Source organism: Dicentrarchus labrax, unplaced genomic scaffold (genome assembly GCF_905237075.1).
Source record: "Dicentrarchus labrax unplaced genomic scaffold, dlabrax2021, whole genome shotgun sequence".
Lineage (NCBI taxonomy): Eukaryota > Metazoa > Chordata > Actinopteri > Moronidae > Dicentrarchus > Dicentrarchus labrax.
In genome coordinates, this window is record NW_026136708.1 from 8,748,215 (window position 1) to 8,769,973 (window position 21,759).

General features: G+C 38.8%; 2 protein-coding genes across 2 annotated transcripts; one reads left to right on the forward strand and one right to left on the reverse strand.

The window, feature by feature from the left end:
- Positions 1–9,352: 9,352 nt before the first annotated feature.
- Positions 9,353–13,400, reverse strand: slc25a47a (solute carrier family 25 member 47a). The gene is made up of 6 exons (XM_051409495.1): positions 13,233–13,400; positions 12,528–12,571; positions 12,364–12,435; positions 11,857–12,033; positions 11,448–11,712; positions 9,353–10,686 (listed from the first exon to the last, which is right to left on the reverse strand). Exons 1-6 carry the CDS (start codon positions 13,267–13,269, stop codon positions 10,373–10,375), a joined length of 909 nt encoding a protein of 302 aa, XP_051265455.1. The 5' UTR covers positions 13,270–13,400; the 3' UTR covers positions 9,353–10,372.
- A 581-nt stretch (positions 13,401–13,981) lies between these two features.
- Positions 13,982–21,406, forward strand: slc25a29 (solute carrier family 25 member 29). Its single transcript, XM_051409286.1, has 4 exons — positions 13,982–14,420; positions 16,571–16,614; positions 16,900–16,983; positions 18,192–21,406. Exons 1-4 carry the CDS (start codon positions 14,393–14,395, stop codon positions 18,960–18,962), a joined length of 927 nt encoding a protein of 308 aa, XP_051265246.1. The 5' UTR covers positions 13,982–14,392; the 3' UTR covers positions 18,963–21,406.
- Positions 21,407–21,759: the final 353 nt, after the last annotated feature.

The following is a 21,759-nucleotide window of genomic DNA, read 5'->3' on the forward strand; positions in this document are numbered from 1 at the left end:
CTTTGTGTCTTTTGTCTGTGAGCTGGGTATCCCCCCCTGTCAGTGAGTTTCCTTTGTTCTTTGATGTATATTGGTACAAAAGACAGTGAAAAAAAAAAGCTCTGAATCAAATTTCTGGACTCTTGTGCTCATTTTGGTTCTCCAAACCTCCCGCAACTGCTGGCTAATGATCTAGGGTTTTAAAATCATTACGTTAACAGAAAGATAAAGGTCATAGTTGACAGAAACCAAAGTTGGCTGAGCTCTGTTGGAACTGCAGGGTTCATGTGGCTGCAGCAAACCACCCCCATCCCCACATGCCAGCAGGGCTCCCACCAGACCAGACCAGAATTTCGAGGAAACTGGAAATGTGTTCAAGTCACATGCTTTGTTCAATCGTCATCCTAAGAGGTTTTGCAGTACTAAAAACAATATTGCGCTTCTTAAATCTTTGTTCTTGACAGAGGGGAATAACAGTTACACGGTTGGAGGTCCTTGTCAGATAAATGTGAACATAGGTAATTTTAGGTATGACATTTTAGTGCCCCTTCATACCCTCATCCCAGTTGTTTCCCCTCACACTCATGGTAAAATCCAATGAAGCTTGCAGCTAATGATCTTTGTGTTCTATTAATTAGCTGGGGAAAAATGGAAAAAAGAAAACAAAACCTCTTTATTCTTATTTTTATATTGCCAATTATGCATTATGTTTCTGTTATTCTGCAACTTTGCCAAGTTTGGTCTATGATGAAAATCTACAGTCTGTTGTCACTGCAGAGAAGATGTAATAATTTCATCATCTTATAAAGTTTGAGCACATTTTAAACTATTATGTTGCAAAGACTGGCCTAACTAATGGGACAAATGTGGAATTTATCTACAGCAAATATCTGACTCAACACATGGTTTGAATATTTTGTGTTTCCTTCCCCCTGGTCTCTCTTGCCAAAGTGTCATCAGAGTCAAGAATCTCCTTCGTGTTTATGTGCGACTGACCTGGTCTGAACCCCCAGCGCTGCACCAGGCTGTCAGTGAGTAGGCGATCAGAGATGCCAACATCAAGGCTGCTGAAAGGCTTGCTCCCAGTGTTGCGTGACGGCTACCCCCATCCCTCCTATTCTTATATGTTATTTCTCTGCTTACCCTTTGCTTTCTCCTTTTTATTACTCCCCTCTCCCAGTTATGCTTGTCCTTTTCTTGCTGTTGTGTTTCTCTGTTCCTGCTTTGTCAGTTCTCTCTATGCCTGCTCATTATCTTTTTTCTCGCAGTGTGTTCTTCTTTCTCACTAATTTTCTCTGTTTCTTCGTGCACTCTACAGCCCCTTGCTTGGTTCAGTTCAGTTCACTTTCTCAAGCACTTCCTGCTGCCTGTTGTTGCTTCTTTAAACGTAAGAGTAGCAGTTAATGATGCTGTAGCAGCTACTATTAGGGCACATCTCAATTAAAATATTACCCATCAGTATTTCAGGTGAGGGGTGGCGTGGATTCCCTTGCTCTGTGCATGCTATTATGGGTGGTCTGGCTTCCTTGTAGTCAATGCAATGTGTAGAATTGGAGAAAGTAGCAGAAAATGTTCTCCACCAGCGTAGTGTGGGACTCAGGCCAATGTAAGTGGTTTTACTGCTCAACTTGCTCTATTCACTTCCTTCCAGGCATCCACTCACCTGATTAACCCAGATTAACATACTGCATTCATATAGCTTAATTTATCATTGTGTGACCCACCCTTTTTGTCACATACTCTTGGCCAGTTTGTGTCTCTGCTCCTATTGAAGAGTCCATTTTGTATATTTTTATGCGCAACTCTAATCAGCGGTTACCTTATTATATTTTATCTGAGTCCTGTTTGGGAACATTCTTAACATTATCTCCACTCAAATGACTCCCTGCTTGTCATTCATACTGTGCCCTTCATTGTACAGCTGTTCTGGCATGTCAGTTATTTGATATGCTATACGTGTTGAGAGATATGCGGTTTTCCACATTATGTGCAGCGCTAACATGTTTTCCAGAAAATGTAATGATATGTTCTTGTACTGCATGCAATTTGTATTTGAGCCTCTGGTTATAGTGAGGGGCAAGACTTGGTAAGAGGTAAGTGTATGAAGAGTAAGAATATAGAGTTTGAAAGAAGTTCAATTCCGGCCTTACTTGCTCATCTCTGCAAAACTGGCTGATCGCTGCCCAAAGGGGGTTGGAATGTCAGATTGTTTTTAAAAAGAAAGAAAGTTACAAAGAATGTTGTATGCAGCCCCCCTTATTTGTTATAAACATGTGGGTGAGGGCTGTTCAATGATCTAAAAGCTTTGTTCAGACTACTGAATACTGATGCCTTTAGGTTAGGGAAAGATTGTGGTTAGGCTAGTTAAGCATCTCCTCCTGTCTTGTGCTTTAAGTCAGTGTTGCTTTTTTCATTATCCAACCTAACCTTAACCATGTGCTCTGAGTGCCTAAACATAAAACGAACATAATGATTCAATTGCTAAAGAGCGGATATTATAGGGAAACAAATTAAATACAATGTCAGTGAACATTTTGCAGCATGAACATTTTGTGAATTTTCAAATATGTTTTTCAAGTGTTTCTTCATTATGTTAATGAAAAACAAACGTCAGATGGAGTTACATTCCTCTTAAAACTAATTTATATACACAATTCATAATCAGGAGACAGGATTGGAAGCTCATACCTAACGCCACTCCTCCTCATCTAATACATATAACATTAATTATCATTATAATTATTATCCCCCACTCAAAAATCATTTTTTTCTCCTTGTTCCTAGTGAGATGTTTAGTCTTCACTGTGCAGAATGATGTATGTGCCAAGTTTGACACTAGAAGGATGTTTTCACATTCACCTGCCTTTCTCTGTGCTCGTTGAAAATCTGATTTTAAATTGCGGGGCCTATGAGCATGATTTGTGACATCACAAATAAATTGTAAGACAAACCTGATCCAGTAGGCAACTTACACCCTGACCAGCAGAGAAACTTTAGAAATGAACAATCATCACATCACAACACATCAAAGCAGTTGTAATACAGGGAATCTTTAAATTAAATTCTCACTTGAGTTTAAGGGCATGAACTTCTGCACCTAAACATAAGGAACATAAGCAACCAGTATTAAGAATATATGTGTTATTAAGTTAAGACTGCACGGGATGTTCATAATGACAGAAAGTGGGCTCAGTGCCAGTGTTCAAATGAAAGCACAACTGTTATTGTGTTTGAAGGTGTCAACTCGAGGTAATATATCAATTGATGAAAATTTCAGTGTATGTTGACTTCACACGACTTCTATGCGTGAGAAATTTAAATAGGTTACTGGGAACTTCTTTGGTGGAGGGAATGTTCGCATCACTGTTAAGGGTGTTTACTGCCACACCTCTGCAATTAGTGAAGTTCTGGAGAAGATTAGGAATTTATGGTCAACTCATAGATCCTCTGAGCTGCTTATTATGGGTGACCTTAACTTCAACTGGTTTTCCAGCAACCCAGACAAGCTGAAAGTTTTGAATTAAATCTGTCTCAGCAGATATCCAACCAAAGCAGGCCAATCAAATTAAGTCTTAACAGATCTTATTCTGAGAAACAAACCACCCTCTGCTTCTGGTGTTTTCATCTTGTACATAACTACCCAGCAGTTTGTGTCAGCAACACTTGAAAAATGGATCAAGCCCCAGACTGGCAGGATAAATCCTGGTGGGGGAAGCGACGAAGCAGCACTTCGTCTACGGTGAGTAAATGTTAGTAAAAAGGGTCACAGGAAGGCAACACTACAGAAGACTTAAAAGAAGTGATAGAATTTGCCATCCTGATCTCCTCTGTTTGGGGGCTCTGATGGCAAACACTCTGTCACCTTTTGTTTTTTATTCTTATTTTGGAAACCACCAGAAGAGCTGCATTTGAGGACATCAGGGCCCAAAGAGGAACATGGGAGACTAAAAGGTCAGGAGTTATAGCTTGGGGGCAGCCCATTTCGTGCCTTAAAAGTTAAAGAAAATAAAACTTTGAAACTCTACTACAGACAGCCTATGCAGAGATAAAAGGATCGGTGTAATGTGTTCTTGTTTTTGAGAACCTGTTAAAATCCTGGCAGCTGCATTTTAAATCAGCTGTAGGGAGAAGAGAAACTTTTTCCCGCAGATGGAAAAATAGGGAGTAATGTAGTTGAGAAGAAATAAAAGCATTTTTGGTTAAGAGAAATGGTTTAATTTCTCCATAAGGGGTTGCTGTCGAATAGAACACAGAGGTTTCTGCACTGTGAAGTAATAAAATTTCAGTACAAACTTAAAAAATTAAGTAATTGACTCATCCAACACTAAATTCAGTGTTGGATGAGTCAGTACCAAAAAGCAGAATCTCAATCTTTCTAGAGTTTAGTTGAAGGAAGTTTTGGGCTATCCATTTGTGGATGTCCTTGATACAGTTGAGAGAATGAATTTCATTTAAGTTATTGGGGTCACAACTGAGGTAGATCCGGGTGTCGTCTGCATAAAAATGGAAATACATTTTGTGTGATCTAATGACATATCCTAATGGCAGCATGTAAATGGTAAATAAAATCAGGCCAAGCACCGAACCCCACAATGCAACGTAGAGGTTGAAAACCAGGACTCTCCAATACCAACAGAGAAAGTCCTGTCAGTGAGGTGTGACTTAAACCATTCAAGGGCCGTGCCACTGATGCCGACCCAGTTCTCCAGACGGGACATGAGGATGTTGTGATCAATAGTGTCAAACGCCGCACTGAGATCTAAAAGAACTAAAACAGAGGCACGTCCAGCGTCAGCAGCTAAAAACAGATAATTCATTACTTTGAGGAGAGCAGTTTCCGTACTGTGATGAGCTCTAAATGCTGATTGAAAAGATTCAAACACTGAATAACTGTTCATAAAAGCTAAAAGTTGATTTGCAACAATCTTCTCCAGGACTGAAGCTTAGACATAGGTCTAAAATTGTTAAAATAATTTGATTGAGTCCAGGTTTCTTTAGCAGGGGCTGATGAAGAGCACTAGCACTAATAACAGGGTAAAGTACCAGAGGAAAGGGAGTAATTTAAGAAGCTTAGTATAAAAGGAGAGACGTGAGATAGTGTTAAAAACTTCCTTAAAATAATCGAGGAGGGAGAATGTCAAGAGAGCACCTGCATTTGGTATCAAACTTAATTTTACAACTTAATTAGATGCAAGTAACTATGACAGCAGATACATAATAACTACTACTAAGATACATATGAACGTGAGTAGTATGCAACTGGAGTTGTAATGGATCTTTAAAGTAATTACAGCAAGAAAAGTTTTAATTGCTTTTATCAAATGCTTATCATTGGGTCTCTAAGTGTATGTGATGGCTAATACTGATCTCACACAGACTTCCCAAATAAATAAACCTTAACTACTGTACTGGAAGAAATTACAAAAAGAATTACTTCAGGTACCAGCGATGGACAATGATCATTTCTTTGTGTTCTTTTTCTGCAACTGAATACTGAAAGCATTTCCATTTAAAATCAATTCTGCTTGTCCTTAGACAATCTTCCATGCAAGAAACAAAACAAGTGAAACACAAACACATTACCAAGCACAGCTTTTTAAGGCATAATTTTCACTGAGCTTCAAAAAGATTTATTCAGTATGTCCTTTCCTCCTTCCCTTTTCCACAGTTGTGTATGAAGTACAATAGCGCCCCCAATCCTCCAGCGCTATCATCACCATCCTCACCACTCTTCCCTACACTTGTTAGTCATCAGAGTTAATTTTTTCTCATGAATGCATCCTTCATCTGTCTCATCGGATGCAGATTTACCTTTTCAAATTCCGATTCACTTAAAAAGACCTTTGTTTTCCTGAATATTTGTATTAAGATTAGTTTATTTTAGGTTGTTTCTTTTCTTTTTTTTTTTTTGCCATTTTGAGCATCATCTCTTCTTATTCCAACCCTATTTACATTATCTTATAATAGTTATTTTGAATGTTTCCTGTCCAGTCTCCCCCTTCCCCTCCCCCTCCTCTCGTTCAAGCATCTTACCCTTCCTTCTCATCCCTCCCACCCCTCCATGTTCTCCCGATTGATGCCATCTGAGGTTGCAGGCCCAGGCCGCCGGAGCTGCAAATTTACCCAGCAGCACACGTCACTAACAGGGGAGCGCAGAGCTCCCAAAATAGCCCAAACAGCAATTGGTGAAAGGGGGCCCAAGTGGTAGTTACCGAGGACCGATTCTGACAACAAAATGAAGCTTTCCAAACATCATGTGAACACCCATCATTTAATGACTCACCCACGCAAACCCTGCTGGTTGATTTATCATGTGTTTCAGCACTGCTTCGGACAGCCATCGAAAGTTCCTAAAATTTTGTTTTGAAACAATTATCTTGATTGAATTTTATTATTTTACACAACTGTGCACAGTATGTGCCCCTTAATAATTACTGCCTTTTGATGAGAGTATAAACCAGAATTCTATATGATACATGAATATATAAGACAGAACAACACAGAAACATGTACTGTCATACAGCCTAAAGACAGGCTTCTGATCTGAGTCATGTGCTTGAGCTCATCCCACTGATTTGCTTATTAAAATGTCACCAACAGAATATTAAAAACTGGGATAATAATCTGTTGTATGATCTGCTTTGTGTAAGAGAAGTAATACTATCTTGTTATTTAAACTGTCTGAAGATCATCCAAAAATGTAACAGTCAAGGTCACAAACAGATCTTTTTTGATCACTGTACACAATTACTATAAACAGGTTATGCCTCTTGTGTAGCTGTTTATCTTTATTCCCAGGAAAATGTTAAAGCATTGCAAATATGCCTGAATTTAATAAAAAAAAAATAACTCAAAAAGGTGTCACTGAACTCTAGTCCTTTCACGACCAACCAGTCCATAAGTTTATTCATCGAGATCTTTAGATGCTTGCATAATTGTGGACTGTTGTTGCATAAAGGGAAAAGACATGCAGGGTTTAATTAAAAACAGCTAACAAAGGCAACTTTCAAGGGTTTTCTTGTTTCACAGTACTGATGGCAATTCCTAGAATTTCAGCAGGAATGCCATTGTGGAAAAGCCTGGTTTATGAAGCTTGGCACTGGTTTGGAACTAAAATAAAGGCACAGATTCAACAAACCCTTGCAGTCTTTTATGTATAGCCAGACCATTAACCCTTGCGGACCAAAGGCCTTGAACTTTCACAAAAAACAATTAACACCAGCTAATTTCTCTTCATGTTAGAGAACATGCTTAAGTCTTTGCAGTCTAAAAAGTTGCCTGTGAGTAAGTTGTGACTCTATATAAGTGGATTTGAAGATGCACGACAGCAAACTCTAATTATGCTAAGACACTCATTTTTTGGTTGCTGATTATTTACAGCTTGTAATCCAAAGGTCTGCCGCAGAACTGGCTGAAAACAGATCTGCTGGGGTCTCACCCAACATGACCCCACTTCATTCACTGAGTGAATCTGTTATTCGTAAGGCAATTAAATCATTACAGTTGAGTTCTCTATAATAGGTCTTTATTGCTCTCATGGTGGGATAAACATGAGCCAATTACACATGTAGAACAGATGAAAACATTAATCTAACTAACACATATCTCACATGGAGTTCTTAATTGTGAGTGCACACAACAAGAACCCAAAGAAAGAAGGAGAGAGAGAGAGAGAGAGAGAGAGAGAGAGAGAGAGAGAGAGAGAGAGAGATAGAGTTTATGCTGTGGGCTGGTCAGAGCGGTGGCGGTTCACTCAATCAGCTCTTAAAATGTTTCCTGGATTCCACTTGATATTGCTTGTGGGATAATCTGATTCAGTTAATTATTTCATTAAACAAAAGGCTTTTTTGTCCTCAGAATTTGGAAGGGGATATAAGAAGTGGCTGCTACATTCAAAAAGCTTTTGCAAGGGATGTAACCCAGGGACATTTTGGGGAATTTCGAGGCAGAGGGTGACTCTTCTGCACACACCACTTCCAATTTAAAACTCAAGCACACCTATATAGCTACATTCATGTACTGTGCAGTTACGGTACCAATCTTTAATTAATGTTCTGGGTTTCGCGGCTATATTTAAAGCATAAAATCAGTTATAATAATTAAAGTGTACCCAGTAGTTCCTTGCTGGCAGTCTGTTTATGGGGCACAAGTTAGGTTTTAGGCTACATGGGAAAAAATGGTGTCACAAATTGTTCCTGCATGTTCCAACCCAAGTCAGACAAAACAGTCTTGTAGTCAGTGTAGTAAATTTCAGCATGACCGTTTAAAATTTTAAAAGGATTTACAATTTGTTCAGAATTGAAGAAGCAACAGGTTCCACTAAATCTAGTAAACTGATCTATAGCTGTAATCCATTATTTACTGTAATACAGGCATCCCTTCACACACAGAGAGATTTTTAAATGCATCCAATCTATTTATGAACAACTCCAACCTCCAAAACATTTTAATGATTTAAAAATAATGGCTGAAAAGAATATTCACATTTAAAATCTGCACATTCTATATACATAGAATTTTGATTTTGGTTCCTCATTGGAGTTCATTATGATTGAAAAGATATCCTAGTTATGGATTACAGAGGATGTGGATTATATTTTCAAGTAAACATCTAAACCTATCTAATGCCCCCGCAGCCCTGTAGATATCACACTTTCTTTTTTGTTTTTGTGTAATCAAAAGCTTTGCATTTTGCACAAATATGTACAGTAAATGTCACAACATAATGTCCACTATCTTGAATTATTATGTATACTAATACTATATGTGTACTAGATGGTGGAACAACCCAATGGAACGGCACAGTACACCTAACCACATTTGATCTGTGTAATCATACAGGATACAACAGTGCCTGCGTTAGCTGGAAACAGGTTGTATTTATGTTGTATGTATGTCAGGTATGTCCATGTGTGATTATTTTACTAGTAAGAGTTATGATGGATTAGGAATGAATTTGCAGCCAAAACTCTATATATACTCTATATATGAATATTTCCTATATCTAGATAGCCATATACATTTTTCGCTACCTTGAGCCAATCAGCAGAGGTCTTGAATACAACTGAATCATTCAGTCAGATTCTCACCCACGTACATTAAAATTTTAAATGTGCAGCTCCAGTATTTCACTAGTACAGTAAAGCTACTTTAAGCCAACGTAAGCTTAAGTTGTTTTATTTGTCCATTGTGGGACAAATAAAGGAATATCTTATCTTATCTCTTATCTTAAAGGAGCTGCAATTAGTTATCAGTGACTAAATATTCTCTGCTTGCTTATATTATTAAATCTTTCTCCTCTTGTTTTTAATTTTAAAGTCTCCATCATTGAAAATATGTCATTTGTGCAATAATAAAACAGAGATTAGTAAAGTATTTTATAATTTGTAGAAATACTTTTATTATGGAAGGCACAGTAAGCATGTTATAATCATACATTACAATAATTAAATAAATTACAAGAAACATTATTCGCACATGTTTTCCCTGGTGGAAGAACCATGATTTTACAGTCCGAAACCAAAACTCTGACCTTAAAATGCCGGCACGTGTCAGTAGCAGTGATTAAAATGTTCAAGAGTAGGATGGAATAAGAGTTGATATACTGTGCATGTATTAGCTTTGAGGACTTCAACATTAGCCATAACAGCAGCTACTTTTGCAGACTGTTACACTAATATACAGACATTAGCCAGAACCTGATTATCCACTGAGTCCAGTTTCTTATTATAATTCCATCTATAGAAAAGTACTTCCATAAATCCAGTTCATCAAGGTTTACAATATATCAACTTATGATTATCCAGCTTTGCCATTTTGCTCCTGAGCTGGGAATAAGACGGCATGGAGGTTATAACGTGCATACATGCTGCATGGGCATGGGTGGCTATTATGCTTGTTGCTGTAAATTGTGCGTGCTGCAGACTATTCATAAATTCTAATTTCAAGGCCTTAAAAGGTCTTGAAATTAGAATATACATAGCTTAAGTTTTTGCAGTCTAATACAACAGTCTAAAACTGTTGAGATTTCTTGTTGTAGTCAAAAACTACCCCAGTCTTGTAGACGGTTTTCTTGATTCTTTTATAGAGCAGAAGAAGAGAAAAAAGATATTATGCTGGCCAAGGGGGCCATCTAGTGGCCAGATTGTTGCTGGTCCAATCTATGGTAACAACAGTGCCCATACTGACAATACTCCTGAGTAGATTAGGAAACATTACCCTACCTAATTCCTAACTATACATGTAACAGACGGCTTGCATGATAAAAGTGCAAACAATCAATTATTAGAAATATTGCAATGAATCAGACATTTTCTTGCCAAATGTCTTTGTCAAATGTAAAACAAACATCAGCCTTAAACACAGACAGACCAACTACTGGAGGTAGCAAATACTACTCAAACCCTAAACGAGGAGGGTCGGTGCTGTCAGGTCTGGCTTGGAGGTAACCGGTGAGAACCTCGTATGTAACAAACACCACCATGTTGACGGGGAACGCACGCAGACAGTTAATTCCTAAGCTCCTGAAGAACACTCCTACTCCCTCCACCCTCACTGTCTCTGTGATGCAGTGATAGAAACCCTTGTATTGCTTTGTCTCCCGAGCTCCATCCATCTGCAGACGGGCTTTGATCACATCCATAGGTGTTCCTATTGTCCAACCTGCCATTCCTGCAATTCCCCCGGCTAGCATCACACCACTTAAATCTGGAGGAAAAGCAAAGACAGTGACTTTAAAAATGGTAACTTATCTTTTTTAATCCTCAAGGAATTTGCAACATAAAGAGAAAAGAGTTTTGGCATCTGTCCTTAAGCTGCCCCATGAACTGTGGTCTAATACTGGCCTTGGCATGTTGGCCCCTGGTAGTGTCCCTCGTTGGAAGCAATGGTTATGCTAACCTCAAGGATATGAGCTAGTTTACAGCAACACTTTAAAGGTCCAGGGTGTAGGATTTAGTGGCATCTAGCAGTGTAGTTGCAGATCTAAACTCCCTAAAGTCACCTTCTAAGTGCAAAGAAGAAAACATGCAAAAAAAAACAACTTCTAGGCTACTGTAGAAACAAGGTGATTCAACATGGCGGACCTCATGGAAGGTGACCCTTGGCGTCTGTAGATTTAAAAGGCTCATTCTAAGGTAACAAAATCATAACAATTCATATATCCAGGTGATTATACACAAATAACAACATACCTATGAATATTATGTTCCATTTCTGCGAATAGATCCTCCTAAATGTTACACACTGGACCTTTAAATTCAGATTTACTGACACCAATAGGTACCAAAAAGACATATGGTGTGCTGTCACATGTTTATCAGATACTGAATGTGACTTTGTTGATTTAATTTAACAGCATAAATCATCGCATGACTCAGGCTGTGACTGAGAATATGAAAATAAAACTTACTTACACACACACACACAAACATTTTCTTGGAAGAAATTGTGATATTGACTTCACTCACCTGGTCTTTTCTTGCCACTATCTGTCAGATATTCGCAGATGGTTGTGTAAGTCAAGAAGTATGTGGCGTATGACGGCCCGTCTCTAAGCATGAGTGGGAGCGATCCTCTGTAGAGCCCCATGAACCCCTCCTCTTTGATAATTCTCAGCAGACAGTGAACTGGGCCATGGTACTTGGGTTTGGGCATGTTGGTTCTTCCTCGCTTGGACTCTGTCTGACACTGCAGACGTACTTTCACTATGTCACCTGGAGACATCACCGATATCTGTTGGAAGCAGATGAGGAGAGACACATGCCCTTTAATTGCACATGGATGTAAACTTTGCATTTACAGTCTAAACTGCAGGTTAAATAAAGCATGTTATTGAGGCACATGATTCAACAGTGTGCGTATAATTGTATCCGTTACCTGAGCTATACCCCCCGCCATACCGGCCAGGAATACGTCTAGCTTGGTGTTCCCACAACCACCTCCTCGTGCCTGAATCAGACACTGCAGGCAGTTCCTGTATGTGCCAAACACCACTGAGGAAGTCATAGAGATTGTGGTAACGGGTAGGGACATGCCTTTGAAGAAGCCATGCACCTGATGACACAAGTGAGAGAAACCAGATGATAAACCCATATCACTTTTTTCAGCAATTTAATTGTCTTTATATTGTGATGAAGGCTAATTCTCCTTTAAAGTCAAAATCTACACTGATGATGTGATGATACCCTGAATCATTCTTTCTTGAAGAAAGTGGTTGAAAATGTGTAATTCATGTGTTGTTAACACCTTTGACATTATAATCTAACCAGCAGTGTCACATTTCACAACATGTTGGCTCCATTTCCAACATTATCCTCCTGACTCCCTGGATTGGTCACATTTGGACATAAAAAAAAAACCCTGATATCATGACGTTCCACTGACCCCTTCTTTTGAAAATGTCGCTACTGCACACTGCCATATTCCAGTGAACTGTTTCTGGGTTTGGATCCGGACCTAGAAAAGATAAAGAACGTGATGTAAAAATGATATCCATTTGTTATATAGCTGTCTTTGACTGTTTCAGATACACATGCCACTTCCTGTACCTTCAGAGTGTCCAGAGGGTAACCCACTGCAACTCCACATGCTCCTGTGTGTTTCCAGAGAAAAGAGAGCATCAAGGACACAACAGAGAAACAGGGATGCTCAAGGTTTACGGGCTTTATCTGCAACCCCTGACAGGAAGGTTAATGTGATGATTTGTTTCTTATGTGCTGATTTTGAGCTGAGAAATATGAGATGTGACTTGATTATTCTGGACACGTTGTATATATATATAAAACAAATTAAGGGCTCATTCAATGATAAAACAGTTGATCTGTGCCTTGCATTCTTTGAGATCTCCTTACTTGACACACACTTGTGTGTCACTTTATTCAGTCTCACCATGTTTTCACAATTTTCTGAAATGTAGTATCTTTTCAGATGATAGTGAACTTCCTGAAGGTATTTCCTCACTAAAATGATCAGACATATTAAACTGGTTGAGAGTAGATATGACAGATAAGCACACGTATTATTTAAAAACACTGCATTTAATTGCACAAGTTGCCAATGAAAGCGCCCAACCTTGTTCTCACAGTGTAATAACAGCTAACATATCATAGTCACATACAAGTTAACGTTGGATTTAATCTCGTTTTCTCAGTTTTCTGTCATACTGTAATCTCCCCATGCACATACAGTAGCTAGCTCGTTAGCAAACACTAAACGCTAAATGAGAAACGAACTATGTTAGCGTTAGCTGTTACCTGCCAATGATCCAGACACAAAATCAACGATATGCATCCTGTCAGATGGTGACTGGCCGACCGATATTCGTCAGATGTGAGTCCATTCTTCCTCTGGCATGTGCCGTAATACGGCAGTAACCTTGAGTGTGTTGCTGTTACATGATGAGTTACAGAGGCGTGTCTTACCGCCAGCCAAACAGCGGCGAGCGGAAGGATTGGTTACGGCTTCAGCCGGAGATAGCCGAATGTGTCAGTGTATCGAAACGGGTAGAGTAGGCAAATGTGTGTAGCCTTTATACCATATATATATATATATATATATATATATATATATATATATATATATAATATTGTCAATGGTATATGAAAAAAAATGATTGATTGATGATTTCAAATTATTATTATTATTATTATCATTTTAAAACTTCACCTTTTAAGAACTTTTTTTTAAAGTAGCGGTGAACTCTGTAGTGCCAAATAGCATATGACCCTCTTGAAGCTGCACGATTAATAAAAATAGCTCTGAATAAACTCATTAAACACAAAGGATATAGTATAATAGTGACACTATGGACAGTCAACTCAAAAGCAAAACATCACACGGCACTGATGACGCATTTCAACATTGGGAGCCTTTGCGACACGCAGCCAATGAGAGACGAGGATTACGCCTGAAGCGGGGTGTCGGCGTTAAATCTCTGCTCTGATTGGATAGAAACTCTACCGACACCGGTATTCCCCGCCCCCTAGTATTTACTTCCTGCGACGCTAGCTTGCTTGCTACAGAAATAAACCTCCTTGATAGAGACAGCGGACAGGGGGTCGGCATTGACTGTAAACGACACACCGGTTAATGGAGGTCGTGTAGGTCAACAGAACAGTTTTATTAGACTAAATAGTAAAGTAAAGTAACCGGCAAGACAAAGTAAAAGTGTTACAATTCTTTAATTGTCAGGGTCTTGAAGGGGAAGTCGTAACTAGCTAGCTAGTGTTAGCTACCATAGACGCTAACTGAAAGTGTATATTACACCATTAGCTAGATTAACAGCAGAGGACAGTGACAGGCAAACGGAAGTAAACGATTTTAAAGATAACAAAAACAACGTTTCATCGAATCGTTAAGACCTTCTCCAGTTAGCATTTATACTTTAGCATTTAGGTGACGTGCAGGAGCGGTGATGGACTTCGTTGCGGGATGCATCGGAGGTAAGTCATGTGGCAGCTGGGTACAGATCGTTGTGCAGTTGCTGAAGAGCCACCTTGTTTTGAGACATTATATCTTGAACTAGTCGAGGTGAATTGCCCCTCCTTTGCTTTTAACTGTATCAAACCAGCAGCACCGTTACTGATGTGATGCGACTCTGTCACAAGATTACAATTGTGTTTTCCAAATTCCAGTGCAGGTCGGTATCCTAAAGCTCGTACTGTAAATGAAAATGGCCCTGATTGTGTCTGAGTGAGTGTAAAGTTGTGAGAGGCTGATTCTGGTGCAGGGTCAACCAGAAAATGATCATGTAAAGTTTATGAATCACTTAATTTGATCAGATAGTATTTGTGGTAGTTTTTGTGATTGTTCAAAAACGCCATACAGAAGGTTTGGTTGAATATGTTGACACTCAAAACCAAAATATTAATCCACCAGGCCTCTGGTGTGCCCAGCGTTACAGGGTATTACAAGGTATTCATGGGAAGATAATATTAGTCTGTTTCAGAGAAGTGCTTGCTCACAGTGGGTGCTCCAGCCTTCTGCATTTCTCCCTTGAGTCACTTGTACAGCCTGTTGAGAACTGAAAGTATGCAAACACTACATCAAGTGCAACCCGAGCTTTCAAACTAGTATGGCGTGGCTGTTTAAAGGTTCCACACACACCATAGTCAGATGACATGAATCAGTACACACCCCTGCGCAGACCAATCCCATGCTTTCTTTACTTAACAGTGACTGACATGACAGACCATGTGGTTTCCCCACCCTCTCAGAATTCAGGGAACCATCTACAGTAAAAGGGGAAGCTGGTTGATGCTGTTTAAGGATGGCCTAGTTTGCTCAAAATTTTAAATGAGGTTAGCTAAAACCAGTGTCGGTTTTTTCTTGAAGCCTTTTACATAAAAAAAAGAGAATAGAATATATTTATACCAACTGTGATGCAACTGTCTGCTTGTTTTTCCTGTGCTCAGATCATACCAGTGCATTGAGGTCAATGACCACGTGTCATTGTGTCAAACACAGGCCTTCTTGTGTTCTTTTCCTGGCTTACAGCTTGGACTCATTCCTGATTGGCTCTTTTTACAAATGGGTCAGGTGACAAAGCAGGTGCTTATGTAGGATTAGCTTGTTGTAGTTTGTTTACACAGGTCGGACATTCAATTCACATTTTCATTATTATTATTATTACTATTTATATATATATTTACCTTAAAGTGTAATTCTGTAATTGACATATGGAATACTTTTTTGCTAAAACAAACAAAACAATCAACAATAAATTATATTAAATTCATGTAATACTGCCACAATAATCTAACCCACCCTCAGATATTAAAGACATAGATACCTCAGTGTAAATGTCAGTATTGATGTCTGAGGGTAAACAAATTGACTGATTTATGGGATTGTAGTATAAGTACATCCTTCCTTTCAATGTTAACTCTTAATGTTGTTTATGGTCGGGCTGGGAACTATTATCAGGTTTCAGCATAGACTCAGGTGAGAAGCCTGAAACAAGCACCAGAACATGGACATGTGCTGGTTATGTAAGGCGCACTAAAGAAAGTTTTAGAGGGTGATGATGCCCAGTGAGCTGGCTCTGGCTCGATAAGGCAGTGTTACCCTGGAGGAGATGGCAGTATACTCTAAAATTACACAACAGTGCCAGCAGCAGGAGGTTTAGCCATCAAAGACTAGCCAACTAGTAAAAAAAAAATGTGTGAAATGGACCTAATACCATGTCAGTGGGTCAAGATTTATTAAAGTAACCAGGAAACTATTGTTAATTTTTGCATTGATATCTGGAAAACCTTTGATATGCAAAGCTTGTGTTTTTGTAAGAATGAGATAAAGAACAAGGTAACAATGAGGGTACATGGTCCTCTTTTTAAGTATTACAATAACATTGAGTAATATTGCCAGCTCTATGAAGTTTGGAGGGTTTATGAGTAGGTAAAAATGAGTTGAGTGTGTCACCCTCTGAGTTGAAATCAAATGTGATTGAATATAAATGCTGCATATAATTTGTATGGTACAAAGAAAACACTTTTATTATAGAATGAAATACTTTTCAATCAAGGCAGATCAAATGAAGAAAGATTATCATTGTCTACTGTATTTTTCTCACTGTTGTTTTCTTTGTCTCCAGGTGCTGCTGGAGTCTTGGTTGGACACCCTTTTGACACAGTTAAGGTGGGCAAAGTTTTTCTTTTTTTTAATGGCACAATGTAATAACTGAGTTTTATAACAACTTAATACACCCTTTTAGGCAGTTCTCTGTTTAATTGCACTTTTCTTTATAAATGCCAACAAAGTTACAAACAGATTTTTGTTTAATAACTGTTCAACAGATATCTGTGTTTTTATTGAATGTTTATTTATTTATTTTATTTATTGTTTAATCCTTTATCCACATCATCACTGTGCATTGTAGATAGCTGATGAACGGATTGGTTTAACTGAGTTTTTCTTTTCCAGGTGAGACTCCAGGTCCAGAGTGTTGACAGGCCTCTGTACCGTGGGACCTATCACTGCTTCCAGTCCATCATAAGGCAGGAAACGGTATGTTGGATTTATTTCCCATATAAATCTAATGTGGGGCTGAAATGAACGATTATTGCCATTATCAATTAATCTGTTGTCATCATTTTCTAGAATAGATGTTTGCTCCATAAAATGTCAGAAAATAGTAAGAAATATTGAGCACTGTTTCACAAGCCCGAGGATGTATTGTTTTGTCCACAATTCAAAAAATTCGAAAATTTCACATTTGAGAAGTTGAAATCAGAATTTGGACATTTGAAAAAAAAAAAAAAAAAAGAGAGAAGAAGCTCTCAGCAATTTCAAAGGAATTGGACAATGTACATGTTAAATTACTTCACGTGTTAAATAGAATATTTAACTTAAATATTATTTTACAACTAGCAGAGCTTCTACAGCGGACCACAGTGAGTAAAGTAATGCAAGTTATTAAACTATATTCATCACGTACAATGAAAAAATACTTAAGTTTGGGACAGTGGTTATGAAGTCTGGGACAGTTGAAAATTGAATTTGGGACACTGAAGAAAACAGTAAAGTTATGTCACTTTTTCCCTCTTGGCAAATATAATTGGACACCTTTGGTTGTGAAGCAAAAGTGGGGGACACTTTGAGAGATGGATATGTGTAGTTTATTAAATTGGGTCAGATTTCTTCGGTGTGGTTATTTGTCCCCCTGTTGATCTGAATCATCTTGTTTGTTTTTTCTTTGATTGTCGCATTTTCTCCCAAAGCGATCAGGAGAGCTATTCTCAGCCTGAGTAGTGTATTTAAAAATCTCATTTACATCACATGCCTTTTTGTATTTAAAGCTTCTGAACAACTGAAGGAGAACCTGTCTCTAGGATCATTATTAAAGTAGCCTCAGGGCATTTCACATTTTACACATTTCACTTATCCTGCCGGCCTTAATTACAGGAAGTATTATAGAATGTGCCAGGAAGACAAAAATGGCTGTCCTGAAAAGCTAAAGTAACTGATAAGGCTGGTCTTATACTGTATACAACAAAAATAAAATGGAGGTCATAATATCTTATTATCTTATCAAAAGCACAAATTGTGATTAATGACTAACTAATAGGATAGCAAGTCAAAGTAAGTCTTAAAAAATGGAAGACAAAGATAAAGAAGACAGTTATTTTAGTCGAGTTGAAATGAGACTAAAATGAAAGCTTTCAGTGATCTGTTAACACACTTTGTCTTATTTGATGTCTCTGACCCTCTTACAGGTATTTGGTTTGTATAAAGGCATTGGATCCCCCATGATGGGCCTTACATTCATCAACGCTATAGTGTTTGGTGTTCAGGGAAACGCCATGCGGAAGCTGGGACACGACACCCCCACAAACCAGTTCCTTGCTGGTGCGGCAGCAGGTGCCATCCAGTGTGTAATCTGCTGCCCAATGGAACTTGCTAAAACCCGCATGCAAATGCAGGGCACCGGAGAGAAGAAGTCCTCTAGGAAGCTGTATAAGAACTCCCTGGACTGCTTGGCACGCATCTACAATCGGGAGGGTCTGCGGGGCATTAACAGAGGCATGGTGACCACGCTAATCCGTGAGACACCTGGCTTCGGAGTATATTTCCTGACCTATGACGTGCTGACGCGCAGCCTTGGCTGTGAGCCAGACGACCGCTACATGATCCTCAAACTGCTGTTCGCCGGGGGCATGGCTGGCATCGCCTCCTGGCTTTCCACCTATCCTGTGGATGTGATCAAATCGCGGCTGCAGGCGGATGGTGTGGGTGGAGTCCACCAGTACAGCAGCATTGCTGACTGCGTGCGACAGAGCGTCAGAAGAGAGGGCTACATGGTGTTCACGCGAGGCCTCACCTCCACCCTGCTACGAGCCTTCCCCGTGAACGCAGCTACTTTTGCCACTGTCACCCTCGTCCTCATGTACGCTCGGGGGGTGGAGGAAGGACCTAAAGACTGTGAGCAGGCTCAGCCAAACCACCACACGCAGATCCAGCCGCAGGCCCAACCCTCCAGCCTGTGACAGCACAGAGGTCTCACCCTCAACCTGGGCACTTTACAAGAGCAAGGGAAGACAAAATATACAAACAAACCCTTTATTACTGTCAGAGCAGTCATTCCCTATTTTGAGTCAGAAAATACCTGGTTTATATAAACTTTCATGTCAAAAAGTAAACAAAGGACAAACATATTTATATTTTGCGATCATTTTAAGTTTCAGATTTGCCTCTGAAGATCCAGACTTGTAAAGATGGTGTTACCTCTAATAATGTGATGGGAAAATTGGAGCTTTGAGATTTATGAAAGTTTTTAACAGCAGCTTTTATCTGTGAGAAACCCTCACTTACTAGACTTGTTACTGAGCCACAAAACTGAGTGTGGCTAGGTAGTGTGTACACTGTAGACACTAGAAGTTGTCTCTCTCTATTACATATATCTTGAAATGTGCAGTGTTTAACTGCACCTGTGTGTGTGTGTGTGTGTGTGTGTGTGTGTGATATAATTGATTTTGATTAATTTCTTTTTACATGTATGTTTGTGTGAAACATTTTTCCTGCCTTATAATATGAATACTTTTTATTTTGTGTAAGGAAGTTGAAGCATCTGTTTGTACCTGAACTGAATCCTCTGAAGAGCAAGCAAGAGAGATGGAATGTAGCATTTAATAAGTGCGCAGAACTTAGAACCTGTGTCTGCTTTCAAACCAAAAAAACCCCACATTGCAGCTATAATCTCATCATCACTAAAGCACTATTAGTCCACACAGCACGTCAGTATCCATTGTCAGCAAAAATCCACTGGTCTGATGGGCTCTTCAGGGACCGAATACAAAGTGTCTGTGTGTGAGTCAGGATTGTAGATGGCACTATCTTTTATGTCTTGTTTGGTATCTGTCTGGCATGTTGTGTTTTACCAAGTAATGTGAAGTTTTATCATTGTCATTCTAACTTTACTACTGTATTAAAGGCCTGAACCAGGGGTGGAACGCTATATGTGGCACTGTACTTGTCCAACTATTTTCATAGGGGAATCCCTACTAAACTATTAAACTTAGGGACCAACAAATGTCCCAATATTTAGGATGGCGCTCATCCGTTTGATTCTGTTTATATTTAACTTCTTGTAAAATGGGAATGTGAAACCCCTAATGTTCCCCCAGGGGGCAGTGTATGGGATTTGTTGCAGTCTGTGATAATTTGAAGTGCATTCTGGTTGGGGAAGCTTGAATAATTTGATATTCTACAACCTGCAGTATGAAAAAATGCCAACATGGCTTTAGCAAAAAAAAAAAAAAAAAACGTTCAGACCTCCAGTTTGTAATGCAGACTTTTTTCTTTTTTTTGTGTCCCTGTGGAAGATTTTGAAGGTATTATTTTCCTAAACTTGTCAAAAAAAATATGTATTTGTGTGTACCATATACTGTACCTAATCTGGATTGGGGCTTTAATTCGACTTATTTATTTTTGAAATTACTATATTGGCTTAATAATGTACCTGTATTGTTAATGAGTGGGATTTGCTTTCTGCATGTGTGTGGTCAGTATCCAATGATTTTGTCTGTATTTTATGCCTGAATGTTGAATTTCTTGCTGTGAAGCAATCAGAGTTTCTCTCGTACAAATGCTGATGTTCCCATTACAGCTGTAAATGGTCAGTACGACTGACAATCTGTTCCCCTGAATGCTTTTTTGCGCTCTGTCTGAAGTTGTAGAACTAGCAACAAATCAAACTACTGTCATTTGTGTAGGAAGACGGAAGGAGTCTGTGGAAGGCTGTGCTGAGAACAGGAATTCACAGATGCACTAAAACCCTCAGTATGTTGACTGTATCACACCTGTAGTCACTGAGTTGATTTCTTGGAATCCTGTTGTTTAAATTTAGGTGTCACTAGTTTGAATTGTTCAATGCTGCTGACAAACTTGAAAGTGTCCATGTTTGTATTCTGGTTTTAATGGTGGGGGACGATGAGAAATGAACGTGGGAAAAGTGCAAAGGGATATTTGATGTGTCATTTAAAGCTGCTTGTGTTTAATCAATAACTCCACCTCTTGAACAGTAACTGTTATCTCCGCCTGTAAGTTAGATTACGTCTGAAACTTGGTGATTGCCATTTGACAGCTAATATTTAGTCCAGCTGATGTGAGAGATGCAATATGTACAGGATGTAACTGTATTCATGTGAGATTGTTTTGAAGTAGTAATGTAAATATATATATATATATATATATATATATTCTGTATACATACATAACATATATTTTTCAGTCTAAAATAGTTCCCCGAATGTCAGAGTTTGAGCAGTTTTTAAAGTCTGTATTTGATCAGTTTGAGTCCACTATTACACTGAAGAGGTTTTAACTGAAAAACTGAGATGTGATATTTTTGTAACATAGTCATACATAACCTATTTGTCTAGATTTATCACTGAGGATCTGTACAAATGGGTAAATAAAAATCAACTCAGCAGCTGTTTGTTTGTTTGCTATCCAACCCTCTCTACACTTGGGTAATGACAATAGTCCCCATAATTAACAAATAATGACATCCATACACCCCTCCCTTTGGAAAATATACTAATGTTTCTGTGGTGAACAGGGTCAACTGATGAGGCCTGATGAGGTTTTACTGAGCAAGTACTTGGTGAGATACAGAGATGCACAGCAACTATTATAGTAACACACAATCCCTGATCTAGGCATGACAAAATGTGGTTGCTATTGTCAATCAGGGATGACGCAGCATCTTACGTGGTGTTAACAGGGTGTGTGAGTCTCAAGGTTTACACACTGACTTATTAATATACCTGATTGTTTGAGCAT